At 56.5% G+C, this 18,727-nt stretch overlaps 1 protein-coding gene and 1 long non-coding RNA gene across 5 annotated transcripts; one reads left to right on the top strand and one right to left on the bottom strand.

Moving 5' to 3' along the window:
• Positions 1–3,109: 3,109 nt before the first annotated feature.
• Positions 3,110–6,170, bottom strand: LOC139079448 (uncharacterized). Its single transcript, XR_011533149.1, has 2 exons — positions 5,728–6,170; positions 3,110–4,324 (listed from the first exon to the last, which is right to left on the bottom strand). It is a non-coding gene; the product is annotated as an uncharacterized lncRNA (long non-coding RNA).
• A 117-nt stretch (positions 6,171–6,287) lies between these two features.
• Positions 6,288–16,289, top strand: CDCA4 (cell division cycle associated 4). Of its 4 annotated transcripts, XM_070594614.1 has the most exons (3): positions 6,297–6,386; positions 7,366–7,647; positions 13,984–16,289. In XM_070594614.1, exon 3 carries the CDS (start codon positions 13,990–13,992, stop codon positions 14,707–14,709), a length of 720 nt encoding a protein of 239 aa, XP_070450715.1. In that variant the 5' UTR covers positions 6,297–6,386; positions 7,366–7,647; positions 13,984–13,989; the 3' UTR covers positions 14,710–16,289. The 4 variants fall into 4 exon arrangements, with proteins under 4 accessions (XP_070450714.1, XP_070450715.1, XP_070450716.1 ...); XM_070594613.1 differs by lacking the exon at positions 7,366–7,647 and having other exon boundaries at positions 6,288–6,386; XM_070594615.1 differs by lacking the exon at positions 7,366–7,647 and having other exon boundaries at positions 6,303–6,355.
• The last annotated feature ends 2,438 nt before the right edge of the window (positions 16,290–18,727 follow it).

The raw sequence follows: 18,727 nt of genomic DNA, 5'->3' as shown, positions 1-18,727 counted from the left end.
AATCTACTAAAAACGATGCCTTGTGCTCCTTAAAAGGGTGAGTTGTATGTTCTGTGATTACGTCTCAATAAGGCTGTTTCAATAACTCGGGCACCTCACACCCGCTCCGTCCAGACTCCGGCCCCAAGGCCCTGAGGGACAGTGTGGGGCCACTATGGCTCAAGGAGGGTGGCTGCGAGACCTCCACCCCCGGCCCCCACGCCCCCCACTCTGCAGCTCTGGGGGTGCGCAGCCCCCGCTGACACATAGAGGCCCAGATGGGCCCCGTGTCATTTCAGGCAGCCGGGAGGCAGGGCGGGAGGGCAGCTGAGGTTCCCTGCCGGCTCTGCCCTGGGCCCCACCAGGCGACCTCCCAGCACCTCCCCCGGGGCTGTCTGCAGGAAGGTGAGCTCTGGTGCCTGTCATTTTCGCGGCTCAGAAGACATTACCTGCCCCCATCACGATTCTTCCTACCCCGCCTGGAGATGACCAGCCCACCCGTCCTGCCCGCCCCTCCGCCCTTGGGTTCAGGTCCAGTGTGGGCTCTGATTGCCTCTCAAACTTCAGCCTGCATCAGAATCACCTGGTGGGTCTGTTAAAACACAGATGGGTGGGACTCAACCCCAGAGTTTCTGAGTCTGAGAGAATTTGCATCTGTAACGAGTTCCCAGGAGATGCCGCTGCAGGCCCACACCTCCAGAACTGCTGCTCCAAGCCAAATGCCATCAGAAGGGCACATGTCCAATTCTGGCCAATGAGAAGTGGGCCAGGACTTCAGCTTGCCTTCTGGAGGAAAGGCTCTCTTTCCCTGGACCTGCTGTAAGACTGGGTGCGAGGTCTGGAGCTGCTGCAGCCACTCTGAGACTCCGCAGGCGAAGCCATCTAAGCAGGAAGCCCACACACAGGGGAGGGCCTTTGTGTGCTGCATCCTGCCCTTCCCACTCCTTGGCCTCTTCGGTCAGGAGGACTCCAAGGGCTTTGGGTGAGTGTCAAGTGACTGATAGAGCCAGTGACTGAGACGGGAAACTTTGAGTGGGGGTAGGCGTTCTGTTTCAGATGTGTTAAGCTTCATGATATCCACGGGACACGGAGATGAGAACAAAGGAGGAGGTGGGTGCACATGTCTGGAGCTCAGGGCAAGACGGGAGGGGTGAATTTGGGTGACATTGGTGAATATGCATGAGTGAGAACACACGCCATTCTAAATCAGATAAGACAGGATGTATCTTACCAGAGAGGACTGGTCACCGGCTAAGAGGCAGCGTTTTCTTTCCTTGTGGTTGGATTAGTTTTCTATCACCACAAAAGTAGTGGTTCAAAACTATACTCATTTTTTAGCTCGAAGTCTGTAGGTCAGACATCTGACACAGCCAGATCAAGGACACAGCCGGCGGCCTTCTCATCTGGGCCCGGGGTCCTTTCTGAACACACTCCTGTTGGTGGCAGACTTGCCTCCTGCCGTCGTGGTGCTGAGGTCCCTGTTTCCTTGTGGCCGTCGGCTGCGGCTGCTCTCTGCTCTCCCGTTCCTTCTCACGTGGCCCCTCCATCCTCAAAAACCAGCAGTGGTGCCTCGAATCCTTCTCCTGCGTGGAACTCTGTGACTTCCCTCTGCCACCAGCCGGAGAAAACTCCTCTCTCTCAGGGGTCGCGTGACCAGGTCAGGCCCTTATTCAGTCAACCTGCTGTATAATACAACACAGCCACGGAGTGACACCTTGTCATCGTCCTGGGTTCCAGGGTTCGTGCAGGAGTCTTGGGGGCCGTTTTTAGAATCCTGCCTACCACAGTGGTGCATGAAACAATGGCAGATCTTACAGTTGGAGCAGCATGAATTCTTTGGTGTGGAGTAGACAGTGCCTAATCTGTGGGTCTGGGTGAGGTCACCCAGGGAGTGGGTGTAGACAGAGAAGTAAGCGGTTTGAGGACTGGGCCCTGGGACATCCCAACGTCTGGAGCAGGGAGGAGAGGAGGAACCAGCAAGGGGGCCCCGAGAGGAGGGGGCCCGGCAGCTGAGAGAAGGTGGGAAGGGCGACCCCAAGGCACCCCACAGCACTGCAGGGCTGAGGGGTGGCACTGGCCCTCGGGTGTGTGAGCCCCAGGCCCTTGGTGGCCTCCGGAGGACAGGAAGGGGGTCAGCAGCATTGGAGTGACCCCAGGAGGGTGAGCGAGGCGGGAGGAGAAGTTTGCGATCAGGGGAGCAGAGGAAAGAGGGCACCAGAGAGGAATGTGTGACCACGGGAGGGAGGGAGGGTTTGGGGTGTTGGCTTGCAGATCAGGGGTGACCCCGTGACGAGGGAGAGCAGAGTGGGGGCGCTGTGGAGCGGGGCTGAGCGGGCGGGAGGTGCGGGGTCCGGGTGCCCCGAGGAAGGTGGCAGGTGGGCTCCAGGCCTCTGGGAGGCGGATCCTGAGGGGCACATGTGGGGATACCAGCCAGCAGTTACCTGTGCTCCGCGTGAGGGACCCGGGGCTCCTTGAACAAAATCGAATCCAAACTCTCCTAGGTCCGCCACCTTCGTGGCCCACCCAGGTCTGGTGGCGTCTGTGGGTTCAGGCACCGTGTGACCCGTGTGCAGCCCGGGTTACTGGAAGGAGGGCTGTCATGGGCATTTTGGGGCACCAGCACATGACCTGCCTGCCCCCGAGGCCTGAACCCACCCAGAGGGGAGGGTCCTCCCACCAGGAGGGGCTGGCAGCACCAAAGCTGGATGTCTGGCCCCCGCAAGCTGCTCCTGGGGGCGCTGAGAGGGTCTGGGCTGTTCACCTGGGCAGGAGCCCCAGGAAATGGGGAGATCGAGGGCAGGGGTCTGCACACGGAGCGAGCAGTGAGGTCCATGGACAAAGACCCTGTGGAGAAGTAGTGGGGGCTGAGACCTGGAGCCACCCCATGGCCCCAGGGAGGGGCTGGGAGGAGTGGAGAGGCCGGAGGACAGAATACGTCCTGTCCACCCGGGCTCCGTGGCCCCCTGCAGACCCTTCCCCGCCTTCCCTTCCTGGCCCCATGAGTTGGGTGGATTTCTGTTACTGGAGCAGATCCAGCCTTATGCGTGATGGGCCCCATTTCCACAATTTAAATGGCACAACTCTGCTAGTGACGTGGCTCTCGATAAATACCAAATGACACAAAGGAAAGTGTTTCTTAACGTTGTTCATTTTTTCCTATTTTTTGTAACAGTACAGAGTACAAATGAGCAATCTTCCAGGATTCTGGGCACCTAAGGACGGTAAAGGTCACCAAAACAAGTCACACGTTTCTGTTACAATGTTCTAGATGCTTAAATAAAGTGGACACGTCAAAGCGTTATTCTCAACCGACCACATCCAAAGGCCTGGGTAAGGAACCGAGATTGGTGAGGAAACTCTTCCGGCCTCTTTTACTTGGCAGCAAATCCGTCCCCTGTCCACGGCCCCCCAGAACGGCAGAGAGGAGGTGGGTCTGGGGAGGCCCAGGAAGGGTGGTGGGGTCTCTGGGCTGGGGGCCCCAGAGGGTCCACACGGGCAGATGGGCTCTCTCTCCGGGGCAGGGCCACCATGCTGAGGCCTGAGGTTGCCACTGCCTATGCCACCCCACTAGCAGATCGGGGGCAGAGATGAACCCCCCAGCATGTGAGCCGGGAGCCCCGTTGTTGGTCCCAAGCCGGGCCCACGAGCAGAGGGGAGCGCAGAGGCAGGTGGGGACACAGGCACACTCAGCTACTCCTGGGTGAAGGGGCTGAGCTGTGAGGCGCAAGACCTGAATGCATATTTTTCTTTACTAAAGAAAAGATTTAATTCTTTGACAAGGTAATACACATGCACGGTAATTCCAAAGATACAAGACAGCCGGTGAGGCACCCTGCCTGGCCTGGGCCCCGCAGCCAGGGGAGCACGGGAGACAGCCCCTGGGGCCAGCTTCTGTGGACCTGGCCTTAGAAGTTTTATTAGCTTAGTTACTGAAGTAGAAATATAGAATGCTCCCAAAGGGAGCCCACTGAACACGGATTGAACAGCTCCACTCACGGGGGCCCCAGAAGATTCCCTGTGCCTACTGGCCAGACGCCTTCCCCTTCCCCAGCACAGCTCCGCCCGATCTGAACTTTCCATCCTTGGAATCGGCGCGCACACTCGAGCCTGGCTTCTTTCCCTGCAGTTGTGTTTGAGAGCCATGTGATTGTGGCGGGCAGCCAGGGCTAGCCTATTCTTGCGGGAGGCAGGGTGCCTGCCTGGCGTGGCCATCCTCCCGTTGGGGGCCTTTGGGGTGTTTCCAGCGTGGGGCTATGACAGGTAATCCTCCACCGGCATTCTCGCACGAGTCCCTCTGCGAACATGGACGCACATCCTGGCAGCAGCACTGCTGAGTCAGAGGCGGCTGGACATTTGGGGTGAAAAAAGAGGACGCTCTGGAAGATGCTACCTTACTCCAGAGAGTATTTTTGATCCTAGCCAATCTGACAGCGTAAAATGGCATCTAGTGTGGCTTTACTTTGCATTGCTCTTATTCTGAGGCTGGGTGCCTTTTCAGCAGTTTAAGAACATTCTATTTCCTTTGCTCAACGGTGTGTTAATATCCTTTGCCCACTTTTTGTTGATCTCGTTTTCATTTTCAGGATATATCTGTGACTTAAGGAATTTAATCTTTCTTCTTTTTAAAGATTGGTACCTGAACTAACATCTGTTGCCAATCTTTTTTTTTCTTTCTTTCTTTCTTCTTCTCCCCAAAGCCCCCCAGTACCTAGTTGTGGACTCTAGTCGTGAGCACCTCTGGTTATGCTATAGAATTTAATCTTTTGTGTGGCATGTGTCTAGGGACAAAATTTTTCCCTAGTCTTTCCACTTTGCTTGACATGCATACATTTTAAATTTGTGTGTACCCACATGGATAACAGACCATTGTCTTTTACCTGGAGAACTGCAGTAATCTACCTGGACTTTTTACGTCCACCCTCCCCCCGAATCTACTCTCGACAGTGATTCTTCTCAAGCCCAATTCAGGAACTGCTCTTCTTTGCGCAGCCCTCCAGTGGTCTCCCCCTCAGAGGAAGCCCAAGTCCCCCACCGCCACCCCCACTTAAACTTGCGGGGATCACAGATTCCTTCTCACTCCACCAGGCTCTGCCACCTCAAGGACTTGTCCCAGCCCGTCCCTCTGCCTGGAATTTCTTCCTCCCTTCCTTCTGGTGTGATGAATAAATGAAAAGCAATAACAAATATTGGAGGTATGAGGAAGCCATTTGGTTTAAAACTAACTTGGCCTGACCTTGTTTTTCCAGAAAGGCCTGCCGTGGCCTGTCGAGCATGCATTGTTCATCTGCTTTAAACATTTACAACATCCCAAAGCTGAGAAGGATGCCCTTAAAGATATCCCCCCATATCAGCATTTCTTTATAGATAAGCACTTCTTCCCAGAAACTAAGGATTCGTGACAGACCTTCTGTGCTCATCTGGTGACCACTGACCTGCTGTACTAGGAAAGCATCTTGTGACTGTAGTAAGAGTGATATTCCTGTCTTATCTGATGTATGTTCCTTGCTCCAAGACCACATATAACCATCCTGTACACCCCGCTTCTTCCAAGTGCTTCCTTCCTTGGGGAAGGTGGAGCCCTGGCTATAGTCCTCAGATCTGGCTCATATGATAAACTCACTCCAATTTTGATCTGTAGGTTGATTACGGATTATTTGCATTGACAGGTGTCTTCTCAGGCCCCCTTATCCCAGAGGCCCATATGAACAAGGTCCTCGCCCCACTTTGGCTTTTTCTGACAGCACTTACCAGCATGGCTGGTGCGTATGCATCTGTGTATTTCTTCAGACCCCCATCACAGGACAGGAGAGTGTCAGCACTTTTTCTTGGTTATCTCTGCAGCCCTGGCCTGCACTCAAGAAATGGTACTTGATTGAATGGATTCAGGATTTTGTATCCTATTTATGACCTTTTCCACTAAGAAACTTTTCCTATGGAAACTTTCCCCTGCTTTCGACTTTCATCATTTCACTTCCCGCTCCTCCTCCCCGTCCCCAGAGCTCCTCCCCTAACTCCCGCCCCCTCCTCCATCCTCCCGGTCCTTTCCCGCCCACACCCGGCCGCTCCGCCCCGCGGGAGGCCCTGCGCAGGCGCCCTAGAGCGGCGCGCGGAGACCTGGGAGCCGGCGGGGGCGGGGCAGCCGAGGGCGCAGGCCCCAACGGCCAACGCGGCCGCGCGGGAACTCGTGCGCCAGGCCCCGCCCGTGGTTTGAACCGGAGGCCCCGCCCCCGAGCTCGGCCAATCAGCGGGCGGGGCGGCCGGCGCCATGGCGACTCTTTGTGGGCGTGGAACGGCCCCGCCCCCGCCCCGCCCCCTGCAGGCCCCGCCCCCTCGACCGGCCCCTCCCTCGGCGGCGGGCGCGGGCGCGGGCGGCCAGGTGAGCGTCCGGCCTGGGCGGCGGCGGCCAGGTGAGCGTCCCGGCCCTGGTGGCGGGCGGCGGGCCTTGTGCGGCGGAGGGGCTGCCCCCGGGCCGCGTCCCCGTCCCCGCTGGCCGGGCTCCTCCGCCTCGGCGGGCCCGGGGAGGACGCGCTGCCGAGCGTGGGAGGCCCTCGGCCGGGGGCGGGGGATGGTCGGGGTGGGGGGAGCTGGGGAAGGCCGGCTGGGGGGAGGCAGAGGGGGCGCGACCCGGAGGACCGGCGGCCCCAGCCCGCACGACGAGCCATCCCCGACTTGGGGATTGCCTCTCGTGCTGTCCTGCACCATTTTAATCAGAAAGTAACCCTTCCTTGGCTTTAATGAAATTGGGGGCTCTTTTTAAGAGGAGAAACACTTAAGTTGGGCTTATTGGTCTCCGCCGGGAAGCCCCCACACCGTCTTCCTGCATTTGGCTTGGAAAAGGTCTGTGTGGGCTCCTCCTGCACTTTTAGCGGTGACCCCCTCCTGGCCCCCACGAACCCCCCTCCCCCCCATGAAGACCTGTGGGGACCCTGATGGAGCCTCTTGTCTGGCCGACTGGAATTTACAGCCTAGCCTAGAGTGACCCGTGGCTGCCCTCCTCTCTCACTTATCCGTCCATCCTTCCTTTCATCCACCCGTCCATCGTGATCTGTCGCGGCTCTTTCTAGCTTTCCTTCCTCGTCTGCCTTCCTTGTAGAAGGAGGAGTGGATGGTGGATGTTGGCAATGGCACACTTGAATTTATTTTAGGTCCTTTTAGCAAAACTGGGTTGGTAATGTAATGCCTTCCAAAATGGCCTAGCCTGGGGCACCCTTCTCTGGAACCCTGGAGGGCGGGGTGGCCTCCCTGTGGTGGGCTGCCTGCCTGTGAGTGTTCAGTTGAGTTCTTTTCCCTTGTCTCTTGGTTTTAATTGCTTTGAAAAGCAATCTTAAGGCTATTTTGCAATGGTTTCCCTTCCCCATACTGTAGTCGACCCAACTTCTCTTTCAGCCGGTCAGGAAATGTCAGGGAGTGAACGATGCCGGCCTTGGGTGGTCTGAAGCTGGCGCTCTGCCTGCGCCTGCAGTCCGGCCTAAGCTGCCTCATCCACGGAGACTGACGTCAGGGACGACGGGAGGAGGATGTGGGAAGAGGAGAGTTCCCAGACCCAGACACAAGTGAAGTGTCTTCACTGGGCTCCTTGTGCTGGCCCTGCCCTACCGCACAGTCAGACGGGGAGGCGGCGGTGCTGAGACTAGGAAAAGTACCAGAAACACTTTCCAGAAGTCAGAGGCAAGCTTAACTCTCATTTACAAAAGCTTATTGTCCCCAAAATAGGATGACCGGGAAAGAGTCTACCAGGTAGCAGTTTGCTGGGCGATGCTGTGGGCCCAGTGGAGGGCGTCCCGGCTGCTCTCCTCTTCTGCTGGGCTGTGTGCTGCTGCGAGGACAGCAGGACTGAGTCAGCCCTTCTTTTTAAAGGAGCCAAGAAAAAAAATGGCCTGTTTACAGAAAGAGCAGCAGGTTTTATCTCCGGGGAGGGCTGGGAAGCTGCCCTCAGCTTGTTAGTAGCCGTGTTTCCAGGCAAAGAAGGTTTGTGTGTTTCCTTCCAGGTCACGAAGGCGCCTGGGATGAGCTGGTTAGTAATGGCCGTGAACACTCAGGCGGCCGTGGGGTGCTGAGCCCCACCCCAGCTCAGGCGCAGCGCTTCTCAAGACATCACCACGCTTACTGCATCTCCTGCTGTTCTTCTCTGACGAAGGATTTCAGAGCAGATCATGTGACAGAAACTGAGAGTGTCGTGTTGATTTGCCTCAAAAACCCAAGACTCACGAGAGTGCTTGGCAGTGGCTGGAGTTCAGGGTGACGGTCAGGTCAGAGCCGAGTCTGCCCCAGCCCTACCTCCTGCTCCAGGAAAGGCCAGCTGGCCATGCCACGTGCGGGGTCCAGGCTGTGGTCCCCTTTGCCTTGGGGTGCTCTGGGTGGGCGGGCACAGCACCCTCCCTGGCCCCACCCGCCATGTGGAATCTCTCAGTCCGTCTGTCCCTCTTTGTTTTCCTCTGTCTGGTCAGCGCTTGGTCTGGAGAAGGCCTCAGGGCAGTGCTGTGCATTGACTGAGGGCTAAACCCTGATGCCCGGCTGTCCCTGTTGGCAGTGGAGGGTCTCCGAGCGGAACACGGTTAACCCTAGGAGTCAGTGGGGTTGAGGTATTTAGCTGGATACTCGGCAAGACCCTCTGGCCAACTGTGGAGATCACAGAGGGGTCATACCTGACAGGTTTTTGTTCAGAACTTACTGGTGAGTCGGGTTCTGCAGTTAGGACAGACTCGGAAGTGTGGGGCCTTGTGTCACCCAGTGTTAGAGGGTCAGGCACCTTCAGGCCACTGTCACACGGCCCACAGGGAGCCATTCCCAGCCTCTGCCCTTCAGACAGGGTCATCTCTGAGGGTCCCTTCAGAGCCAGACTCCGTGCTAACTTTGTCTCACACACAAACGTCTGAGGGGGGCGATGCTCGAAGGCCACCTCCTCCTGGGCTCAGCCCGACCCCTAACCCGAACACAGGCCCTGGGTGACAGCACGTCGGCCCGAGTGACGGACGAACTGCCCTTTTTGTGGTAATAAGTCTGCCCATATTTTCTTGTATTGACTATAACAAAAATGAACGGTTACTTAGGCTTTGGCCCACTGGAAAGCGTAAGTTAGGATGACTGACCGTGTGTTTGTCCTGGCACGCCGAGGGTGATCGGAGCGCTCAGTGAGGTGCACGGAAGGCGCATCTAAAGCAGTTTTAGATTTCATATGGAAGCCGTGCCATCAGCTTGTTTGTTTCTGTATTTTTGTTTCTGTTCAAGGTGTAATTTGATCCAATGACCTGCACAGGTGTTAGCAGTGCGGTTCCGTGAGTTCTGACAGATGCGTGCGTACCCTTGTGCCACCCATGTGCGCATCTAGATGTGTGTTTCGTCGTCCTGGAGAGTCTCTGATCCTTATTCCCCCTTGGCAACCATTCTGTTCTTTTATAGCTCAGGTTAGCTCTGCCTGTTCTGGAAGTTCCATCAGTCAAATCGTCGTTCTTGCTCTTGGACTCAGCCTGGTGTTTGGCATCCCTCTTGACACATGGTCATGGTTTGTGTTGCTGAGTAGTATTCCCTTGTCCAGTACCCCGCAGGGTACCCATTCAACGTACTTATTTTAAATCTTAAAGTAATGTTTCCACCTGGGGTAATGAAAAAGGCTAATGGTGGAGGCCGGGCAGGAGCGGTGGGGTGGGGAAGGCTGTAGCAGGTGCTGGTTCCTGGGGAACGGGAGGAAGAGCTTACCAGCAAAGGGAAAGAACCAACGCGGACGGCACTGGTGGAGGCTGCGTTGGTCCCGCCTTCCTAGAAGGCAGCTCGACAATGCGCGTCATGTACCCAGAGTTAGACTCCGCATCCTGTACCTGGGAAGACGGGACACAGGGTAAACGCTGTGGACATCAGCTCAGTACCATGTTCTGTGTTTACACGTTGGGACTAGTGCGCAGCTGTCAGAAGTGGTGAGAAACTTTTATGTGACGTGGAAAATGTGATAAGCAAGAGAAGCTGAGGGCCAGCCCAGTGGCGCAGCGGTTAAGCTTGCACATTCCCCTTCAGTGGCCTGGGGTTTGCCAGTTTGCATCCTGGGCATGCACCTACGCACTGCTTGTCAGGCCATGCTGTGGCAGGCATCCCACATATGAAGTAGAGGAAGATGGGCACGGATGTTAGCTCAGGGCCAGTCTTCCTCAGCAAAAGGAGGAGGATTAGTGGCAGATGATAGCTCAGTGCTAATCTTCCTCAAAAAAGTTAAATAAAATTTAAAAAAAGAAGAAAAGAAAAGCTGAACTTGCAGTGATCTCCCAAATTCACAGAGAAGAAAATGCTCAGGGGAAACACTGGAAGAATGACCCTGGGTGATGACCCTGAGTGGTTGGGGCTGAGGGGGTTTTGTGCTTTTTGATACTTTTCCCAATTCTCTGCAGTGAGCTGCAGAAACAAATGGAGGGAAGCTGGGGAGAAGGGCAAAGGCTCATTGTTCACAGCTGCTGCCGCCTCCAGGATCCTTTACTGTGCTGTTACACGCACACGTGTGGGTTGTTACTATGTGTGTACATAGTACATCTGTGGACGTGTCTATAATGTACACATGTAATACATATTACATGACGTGTTAAAATGTTTCCTACATACAGAAACCTTCTTTATAGGACAGAGGGGGCTTGGGGGCACCTGATGGGGTCCTGGGGAGGCGGGGTGTCCGCGATTGCTGGGAGTGCATTGGGCTCTCTCTGGTCCATCCTAAGTCACTGGGGGCGAAATCATTGAAGCCGGCAGTCGCTGACCAGGCCCGGAGGTTTGGGGCGATGCACGGGTGGCTGTTCACTCCTGGACTGTCCTGGAGACTGAGGTCTGACATCCTGCAGGTCTGAGTGCAGATAGCAGGCTGCTGCCCCCCGGTCCCGGCGGTGACCGCTTGGCTGCCTGGGTGGTGGCTGCAGATGCAAGGTTGGCGTCCTGGATGGATGCAGCCGTCATCCCTGTGTGTGTTCAGTCTCAGAGCGAATATGAATGGGGCGCTCGCTCTCTGGGCTGGCTTTTCCCGGCAGCGATGTGTTCCTAGTGCTGCCCCAGGGCTGCGGACCGCCCTGGGCTGTGGCTGGCACTGAATTCAGCCTCTGGCTCGAGGCTGTCCTGTGGGTTGACCACTCATGAACTCCTGCCCTGGGCTTGCCAGGGACCCCTCGAGGGGGGAGTTGAGTGCTCAGTGTGGCTTCTTGCGTCATTGGAGCAGAAACTGGGTCTCTGGCCTGTCCCCCAGCCCCTCGTGGCGCTGCTGGCCTCCTGTAGACACGGGCTGCGTAGACCCTCCCTGTGTAGACTGCACTGTGTGGGGCCCTGGGGAAGGTGGCTCAGAGTTCTTGTGCTGGGAACTAGGGCTTAATTATGTTACTCAGGGGAGTTTGGTTTGGGCCCTAAATTAAGCCAGTCGTTAAGCAGAGTTGGAATTTTATATTTGGTTGAAGAGACACTCAAAGTCAAAGAGGTGGAGTGACTCCGCAGAGGGACTCCTGAGACTCTCTCTCCCACACAGGCTGCCTGTGCAGTTTGACATAATCTTCTGTTCCCAATGTACTTAGCAATTTTAAGCCAGTGACTTTTAAACAAGTGACTGGGGAGAAAAAATACTCTGTAAAAGTTAAATTTGCAGCCAAGACAAAAAAATCCTCGAATCCTCTATTAGCAGCAGTAATTGAAATTTTTCTGTGTTTTGGGGGTAAACTTTCATTCATTTAAAAATAGTCGCTAGTCAGCTGGTATGTGCCAGGTGTTAGGAAGTGGCGGTGGCCTCAGGGCTGTGTTGATAGTAAGACCTGTCTTACTCTGTCTCCTCTTCTGGGGAAATTAGTCCTGTAGAGGGAGTAAGCTGTGGCCACTTAGTTTTTTAAATTTTTTATTTTGAAATAATTACACATCCACAGGAAGTTGCTAAAAACTGTGCTGGAGGTACACGCTTCCCCCACCTCCCTGGTGTTGGCGTCTATGCGAGATGCACAGACACAGCGTCCACACCAGGAACCTCGCTGCCGTGTGGCTGCAGAGCTGATTGGATGGTGCATGCACACGTGTGTGTGTGCATGCACACATGTCGTTCTGTGCAGTTAGAGCACGTGCACAGCCTAGGGGACCCCCCACTGCAGTCCAGATGCAGAGCGATTCCGTCACCCCAGAGATCTCGCTGAGCTCCCTGTTTTATGGCCATGCACCCCCGCCCCGGCTCTGTGTCACGTTAGGGTGTCACAGATGGGAGTATCCGGTGCGAGACCTTTTGCCACGGGCTGTCTCACTTGGCATGATTCCCTCGAGATCCGTGCCCACGGCGTCCCTGGGGCGCTTCCCTGCTGAGGGCAGCGTGGATGCTGGGGGCCTGGTTTCCGGTTTGGGCCTGTTGTGAGGAGAGCTGCCGTGAACATTCTTACACGTGTTTTTGTGTGAACATTGGTTTTAATGTCTCTGGGATAAATGCCCAGGAGTGACTTAAGTTTTAAGTTGTTACCTGTACAGGAGGAGAGATCTGCGGCATTGAAAGGCAGTCCAGAGGGCGGGACATTTTTCTGTCTATTGAAGGGCAGGGCTGGCAGGGGTGAGCCTCCAGAGGGGCCCCTGGGGACGGCAGCCCGTTCTTCCTCTCTGCAGAACTGTCCCGTCCTTGCTCGTTGGGGCCCTGAGCTCTGACAGCACGCCCCCCACTTCTCAGCGAGCCCCCGGGCACGCCGAGGTAATAGGCCAGCAGCAGTCACGGGAGCACAGGACTCGTATTTTAAAAAAAGAAAATCCCAAAATTGGCATGTTTAAGGGATTCCAGTCTTCTCTACGAATAACTCAAACGGATTACTTAAAATAGAAATGTTTAGCTACTTTATAAACTTGAGAAAAGAGAGCTTAGTGCATTATGGCCTAAGTTTGTTCTGGAAAGGGTAGCCGGCAATGAAGGCCTGTGGCTGGCAGACCTGCGGGCTGGTTGTCCAGAGTGAGGGGCTGTGCATCCTTGCAGTGCCCGGCGAGGCAGTGCAGGCAGACAGCCGGAGCCCTGGGCCCTTCTGCTCCGCTGTTTAGTTCCCCAAAGATCTCAACTTAGACTCAGTTCAGAACAGCTTCCTCGTGGTTTTGCTTCTAAGAGCAGAGATAAGTGGGCACGTGGCCTCCAGCCGGTGCTGCCTGCAGAGCCCCCGTGGGCCGGGGTGAGGCCCAGGAATCCGCATCCCCCTGCAGCCTCAGTACCAGCCCACCCAAGCCACACCGCCTGGGTGAGCTGGGGTTGCCACAAGCCCTGGGCAGGCCCCCCCGCCCCGTGGCCTTGCGCATCCTTTGAAGGAGGAGGGAGTTGGAGTTGGGGGTGCAGTGGCCCCGAGGCCCTGGTTGTGCGTGCCTGTGCCCCGAGGAGCGAGAGGACTGACTGGTGGCCAGTGGCCGGGCCAAGCAGAGCCCTGCACCTAGGACACAGGACAGAGTCAGGAGCTGTGCCAGCCAGGCTGTGCCCGGCTAGAGGGGTGCAGCCGTGTCCCCTCCTCCAGCCTCGGCCTGGGCCAGCTTTCCAGGAGGGCCACTCAAACACTGTGTGCAAGAGCCCGTTTTTGTGAGAGCGCCGGGGGCGGGACCGGCCCACCGCCACGCAGGAGTCCCTTCAGTGGTCAGGGGCCTGTGATGGGGGCGCCCCGGCACGTGCTGTCCTGTCTGCGGCCCTGGCCGAGGTGTCCCGTCATCCGTTTCAGCCAGTCTCCTCTCACAGGCACTGAAGCCTAGGATTTTGGTGAAGAATTTCTGGTGAGCTCTTTAAAGACAGATTTCTTCCGCTTCTAGTCCAGTCCCCTTCCCAATGGAGATGGTTGTTCTGTGGCTTAGACATGTGTCGTCCGTAACAACCCTCACAGGTCCAGGTGGCGGTGCTTGTATTAGACACACATGCAGAATGTGGCCGTCCTGGGCCGCCCGCCCCGTCCACCTCTCCTGCGTCCCCGTCTGCCATGGGTCACCTCTGACAGTCGGACACTGAATCAGTGTCTGCTGGTGGCCCTGAAATGTGCTAAACAACATCTTCCTTGGTTTCCGCAGGACACGATGTTCGCACGAGGGTTGAAGAGGAAGTGCGCGGACAGCGAGGAAGACGGGGAGGGAGCCCTGGCGGCCTTCCGGGCCGCGCCCTCCTACAGCCTGCAGCGGCAGTCGCTCCTGGACATGTCCCTGGTCAAGCTTCAGCTGTGCCACATGCTGGTCGAGCCCAACCTCTGCCGCTCGGTCCTCATAGCCAACACTGTCCGGCAGATTCAAGAAGAGATGACCCAAGATGGGACTTGGCGGGTGATGGCGCCTCAGACTGCGGGGCAGGCGCCGCTTGACCGCCTCGTCTCCACAGAGATCCTGTGTCGCTCGGCGCGGGAGGTGGAACCCCCTGGCCCTGGCTCAGGGGACGGCCACGCACTGGACCTGGTTTCTGAACTCTCCACGGCCCCATCTGCACAGGCCCCGAGGAGCCCGCAGAGCAGCGTCTGGGAGGTGGACAGCCCTCGAGAAAGCAGAGGGGGCTTTCCGAAGTCGCTGGATCAGATATTTGAGACCCTGGAGAATAAAGGCCCCGGTTCCGTGGAGGAGCTGTTTTCAGACGTGGACAGCCCCTACTACAACCTAGACACCGTGCTCACGGGCATGGTGGGCAGCGCCAAGTCCAGCCACGGGGATGCGCTTGAGGCCTTGGCCTCCGCAGCTGCCCCACCGCCCAGCTCCAGTTGCAAGGACCTGGGGGAGCTGGACCATGTGGTAGAGATCCTGGTGGAGACCTGAGCCGGCCGCGTGCCCACGACGCAGAGCAGGTGCATCGGGAGGCCCCAAAAAGACCCAGAGCACTGGGGCTGGGAGTGTGCCTGCCCTGCCCGCCGGGTCGGCCCTGCTTGTCTGCGGCGGAGATGATGTCCTGGCGCCGTGTCCAGGCGGCCTGCTCCCTCCACCTTCCTCCTCTAGGGGGTCGGGCAGTTTTCCTACAGGCTGATCCTCCCCCTGCCAACCTCCCACCAGCCCTGGGCCCTCGTCCCCTCTGCGTCCCGCGACAGCTCCGTGGAGGACGCGCACCACCAGCTGCATCCAGCCCCGTTTAACTTTAGATAGGTGACTTTTTTAAAATTAAGTTTTATATGTTTTGGGCAACATTTTGTCTTAAGATATATTTTCTAAACTTTTTATATTTTTATCTTTTTAGATTTTTTCAGCTATTTTCTTAAAAGTATATTTTTTCTATCAACATCCTCTGCTGCTACATTAGAAACTTCTGTAACCTAAACGGTCCTGGTCGGTGTGTTGCATTGTTTAGCGTGTGAATGAGGACCTTCCTTCTGTGCATTGGTGCCTGCCCCCGGCCAGCAGGCCCTGCCATTCGCACTCGTGAGTGAGCCCCTTGCACCCTGCCCCGCTCGCCCCGCGGGTCCGGCTGTCGTCACAGGCCTGCCGTGCGAGCGGTGTCTCCGTTAGACTCGGAGCCTTCGGAGGGTCTTATTTATGGCTGTTTATACAGAAGTGTCGCTGGAGGCAGTTGGCCGTCTGCTCAGACACTGAGGCATCTCGGGCACTGCCTGCTGAGGAGCTGACTCTCGGGGGCCCCCTGGCAGCCCCGGGCACATGCTGCAGAGCCCCCTGACCAGCTGGGCTGCTGGACCTGCATTCGTGGGGCCGACGCGCAGAGGCTGCTGTGTGCCGGGTGTGTGTCCGTGTACTGCTGGATTGGAGGGTGCTCACGCCTCGGCTGGTGCTGAGACAGGATTTTGAGACTCAGTTTAAGTCTAGAATGAAAGAAATCTGGATGCGTGTAATTTATGCCCCTGATCTTGAGGGCAGCTGACGGTGGGGTTGGCAGGGCCATGCCATTGAAAAGTTTGATGGTGTGGTGTGTGTGCCCTGGGACCCTGCACTGGGCACCGAGACTGCCCATGTCTTTGAGATCTTTTTCTCAGGTTTACAAGTAAGACTGTCCTTCCCTGCCACGTTTCCTGTTTCCTTAGAAAGGTTTGCTTTCTTGTGCATGTGACCGTTCTTCAGAATCAGCAATGACCACCTCACTGTATTAAAAATTACCCAGCACAGAGCAAATGTGTTGTTGATTCTCTTCCACGTCACAGTCCTCGAGTGGACCTGTTTCCTTTTTGGTTCTGTGCGCCTGGTGGAGGCGGAAAGGCACTGCGCTTGGAGTGCCCTTCCCCTCGTGCTGCACCGTGCCTGGGCTCTCGGGAAGCTGCGGGTGAAATGCAGGGGCTGGCTCGCAACATCCCCAGTTGCTTCCTTCAGATTTTGAAAGTATTTTCTTCTCGTGGAACGTGGTTTAAAGTGTGTGTGTTTTATAAGCAATAAACCTAAAGCTTTGAGTCTCTGTGGCATTCTGTCTTTTAAGAATATTTGTTTGGTCTCAGCAGTAGCTGTGGGGTCTGTGTGCCAGCCTTCAGAAGTGTCAGGCGGGGGCCGGCCCGGTGGCACAACGGTTAAGTTCACACATTCCGCTTCTCGGCAGCCCGGTTCGCCAGTTTGGATCCTGGGTGCGGACATGGCACCACTTGTCAAGCCGTGCTGTGGCAGGCGTCCCACATATAAAGTAGAGGAAGATGGGCACGGATGTTAGCTCAGGGCCAGTCTTCCTCAGCAAAAAGAGGAGGACTGGCAGTAGTTAGCTCAGGGCTAATCTTCCTCAAAAAAAAAAAAAATTTGTCAGACACTCGGAGGACATGGGCCATGCCGTACTCGGGAGTGAGGCTCGGGGCAGGCCTGTGGGTGGGCTGCCAGCTTTGGCATCTCCACCTGCTGACCCTGATGGGCCGGAGACTTGCCCTCCCTTGGCTCTGTGGGTTCTTTCCAGCTGCCCACTCACTCTGGGGCCCCCTTGGGGTGCTGGTGGCCCGGATGTCCCGGGCAGGGCTGGCTGGTTCCCCTGGAAACTTCTGAGGTTCTTCAGGGAGGAGCGGAGGAGGGTGACCAGTTGCCAGCGAGGATTTGAATGTGGGAGCGAGGACTCAGGTCCCCCAGGCTCCTGTGTGCCAAGGTCACATGTTTTTCTTAAGATTTTTAAAATTTTTTTCCTTTTTCTCCCCAAAGGCCCCCGGTACATAGTTGCATATTTTTTAGTTGTGGGTCCTAGTTGTGGCATGTGGGACGCCACCTCAGGGTGGCCTGATGAGCAGTGCCATGTTGCACCCAGAATCTGAAGCAGTGAAACCCTGGGCTGCTGAAGCAGAGCACGCAAACTTAACCACTTGGGCACAGGGCCGGCCCCAGTCACATGTTTTTGTAAACTTTGCAAAAGGAAGGTGCGTCAGCCACAGCTGGCTAAGGCTGTCATGGGTCACCCACCACCCCTCCTGTCCCCCAGCTGGGAAGTTCTGGGCTGCGGGTGAGGGAGGGCTGCGGGTGAGGTGCAGGGGTCACAGTGATGTGTTTCCAGCTGCTTCTGAGTGTGGCTAAGCTACTGCAGCCAGGGAGGACTTCAGAGTCTGCCTGCAGCCACTGTGCCCGCTGTGCGCCGTCCTTCTGTATTTCCTCACTGCCCTCTGCTCTCGGTTCTGCTCGGGACTCCAGTTACACACAGGGTGCACCGTCCGCCGCTGGCCGGCAGATCAGCACATGTTCTGTTCTGTCTCCCTACGGTTCTCTCTGTTCTGTGTGGGTATGTTCTGTCGACCACTCGCCAAGTCCCCTGGTCTGTTCCTCTGCTGTCTGGTAGGCTGTTAACACCATCTAAATAATATTCATGTACAATGTTCTATTTTTCATTTCAAGCATTTCCATTTTGTTCTTTTTTATAATTTCCATGTTTCTGCTAAAATTTTCCATCTCTTCCCATTCGTTGTCCACTTTTCCCTGGATCCTCACTTCTGCCATAGTTATTTTACCGTCTTTGACTCGTACCGTTCAGGTCATCTCTGGTTCTGCCTCTGTTGACCACGGGTCACCTTTTCTTGCTTTCTCCTTGTCTGTGATGTTTGGCTGTGTGCCAGACACTGTGAGAGAACCGCAGAGACTGGGGTAGACGGCACTTATCCTGTCCGTTCCTGGAGCGGCAGCTGGGTTGCCTCGCCTGCCGTCCGCTGGGCTGGACGCCCGTGTTTGGAGGCTGCTGTCCAGACTCCTGCCTCCGCAGGGCCTGGGGTCTGAGCGGGCAAGATGCTGGAGGTCAGCCTGCACTTCACAGCCCAGCTGCCTTGTTTTTAGCTCCCTGGGGGTTCTTTCCACTCTCTGACCCAGGCCTTTCCGCCCTGCTGCCTCTTCCTCAGCCTGTGGAGGGCAGGCCCCACCCTGGGATGCCCCAGACAGCGCCCACGGCTGCCCTGCAAACCTCCAGGCTTGGCAGCAGGAACGCCAGCATGCCCACCAGCGGGGGTGTCTCTCAGCCCTCGGGCCCCCACCTCCTGAGAGAGGCTGCCTCCTCCAGCCCCATGCACTCCGGGCAGTTCCTTTCAGCCCTCCCTCCTTACCCCCAGCTCTGGGCACTCTACTCCAGGCATCCAGCAAAGAGCAGAGCCAGAGGTGGTCCGGGCCTGCCGCCGGCCCCCCAGGCTCTGGCGTTTCTCCTCATTCACACCCTGGGGATGAGCGGCCGGGGGCCTCGGCCTTCGCTTAGTCACTTTAGGTTTCTTTGTATCCTGAGCTGATGATTCCAAACCACGGTTTTGTAGCTGGTTGGGCTTGTTCTGGTCAGGGTGAGCATGACCGCCTCTGACAACTTGTACGTCTGAGCCAGAAGTGACCAGTTGGCACTTATGTGTGCAGGTCTCCCAGTTCAAAAAGGCCCCTGCTGCAGCAGCCTGGGCAGACTCAGGACTGAAGC

This window comes from Equus przewalskii, chromosome 25 (assembly GCF_037783145.1).
Source record: "Equus przewalskii isolate Varuska chromosome 25, EquPr2, whole genome shotgun sequence".
NCBI lineage: Eukaryota > Metazoa > Chordata > Mammalia > Perissodactyla > Equidae > Equus > Equus przewalskii.
Note: the sequence above shows the minus strand (reverse complement) of the source record. Positions and strands in the feature narration are given on the sequence as shown.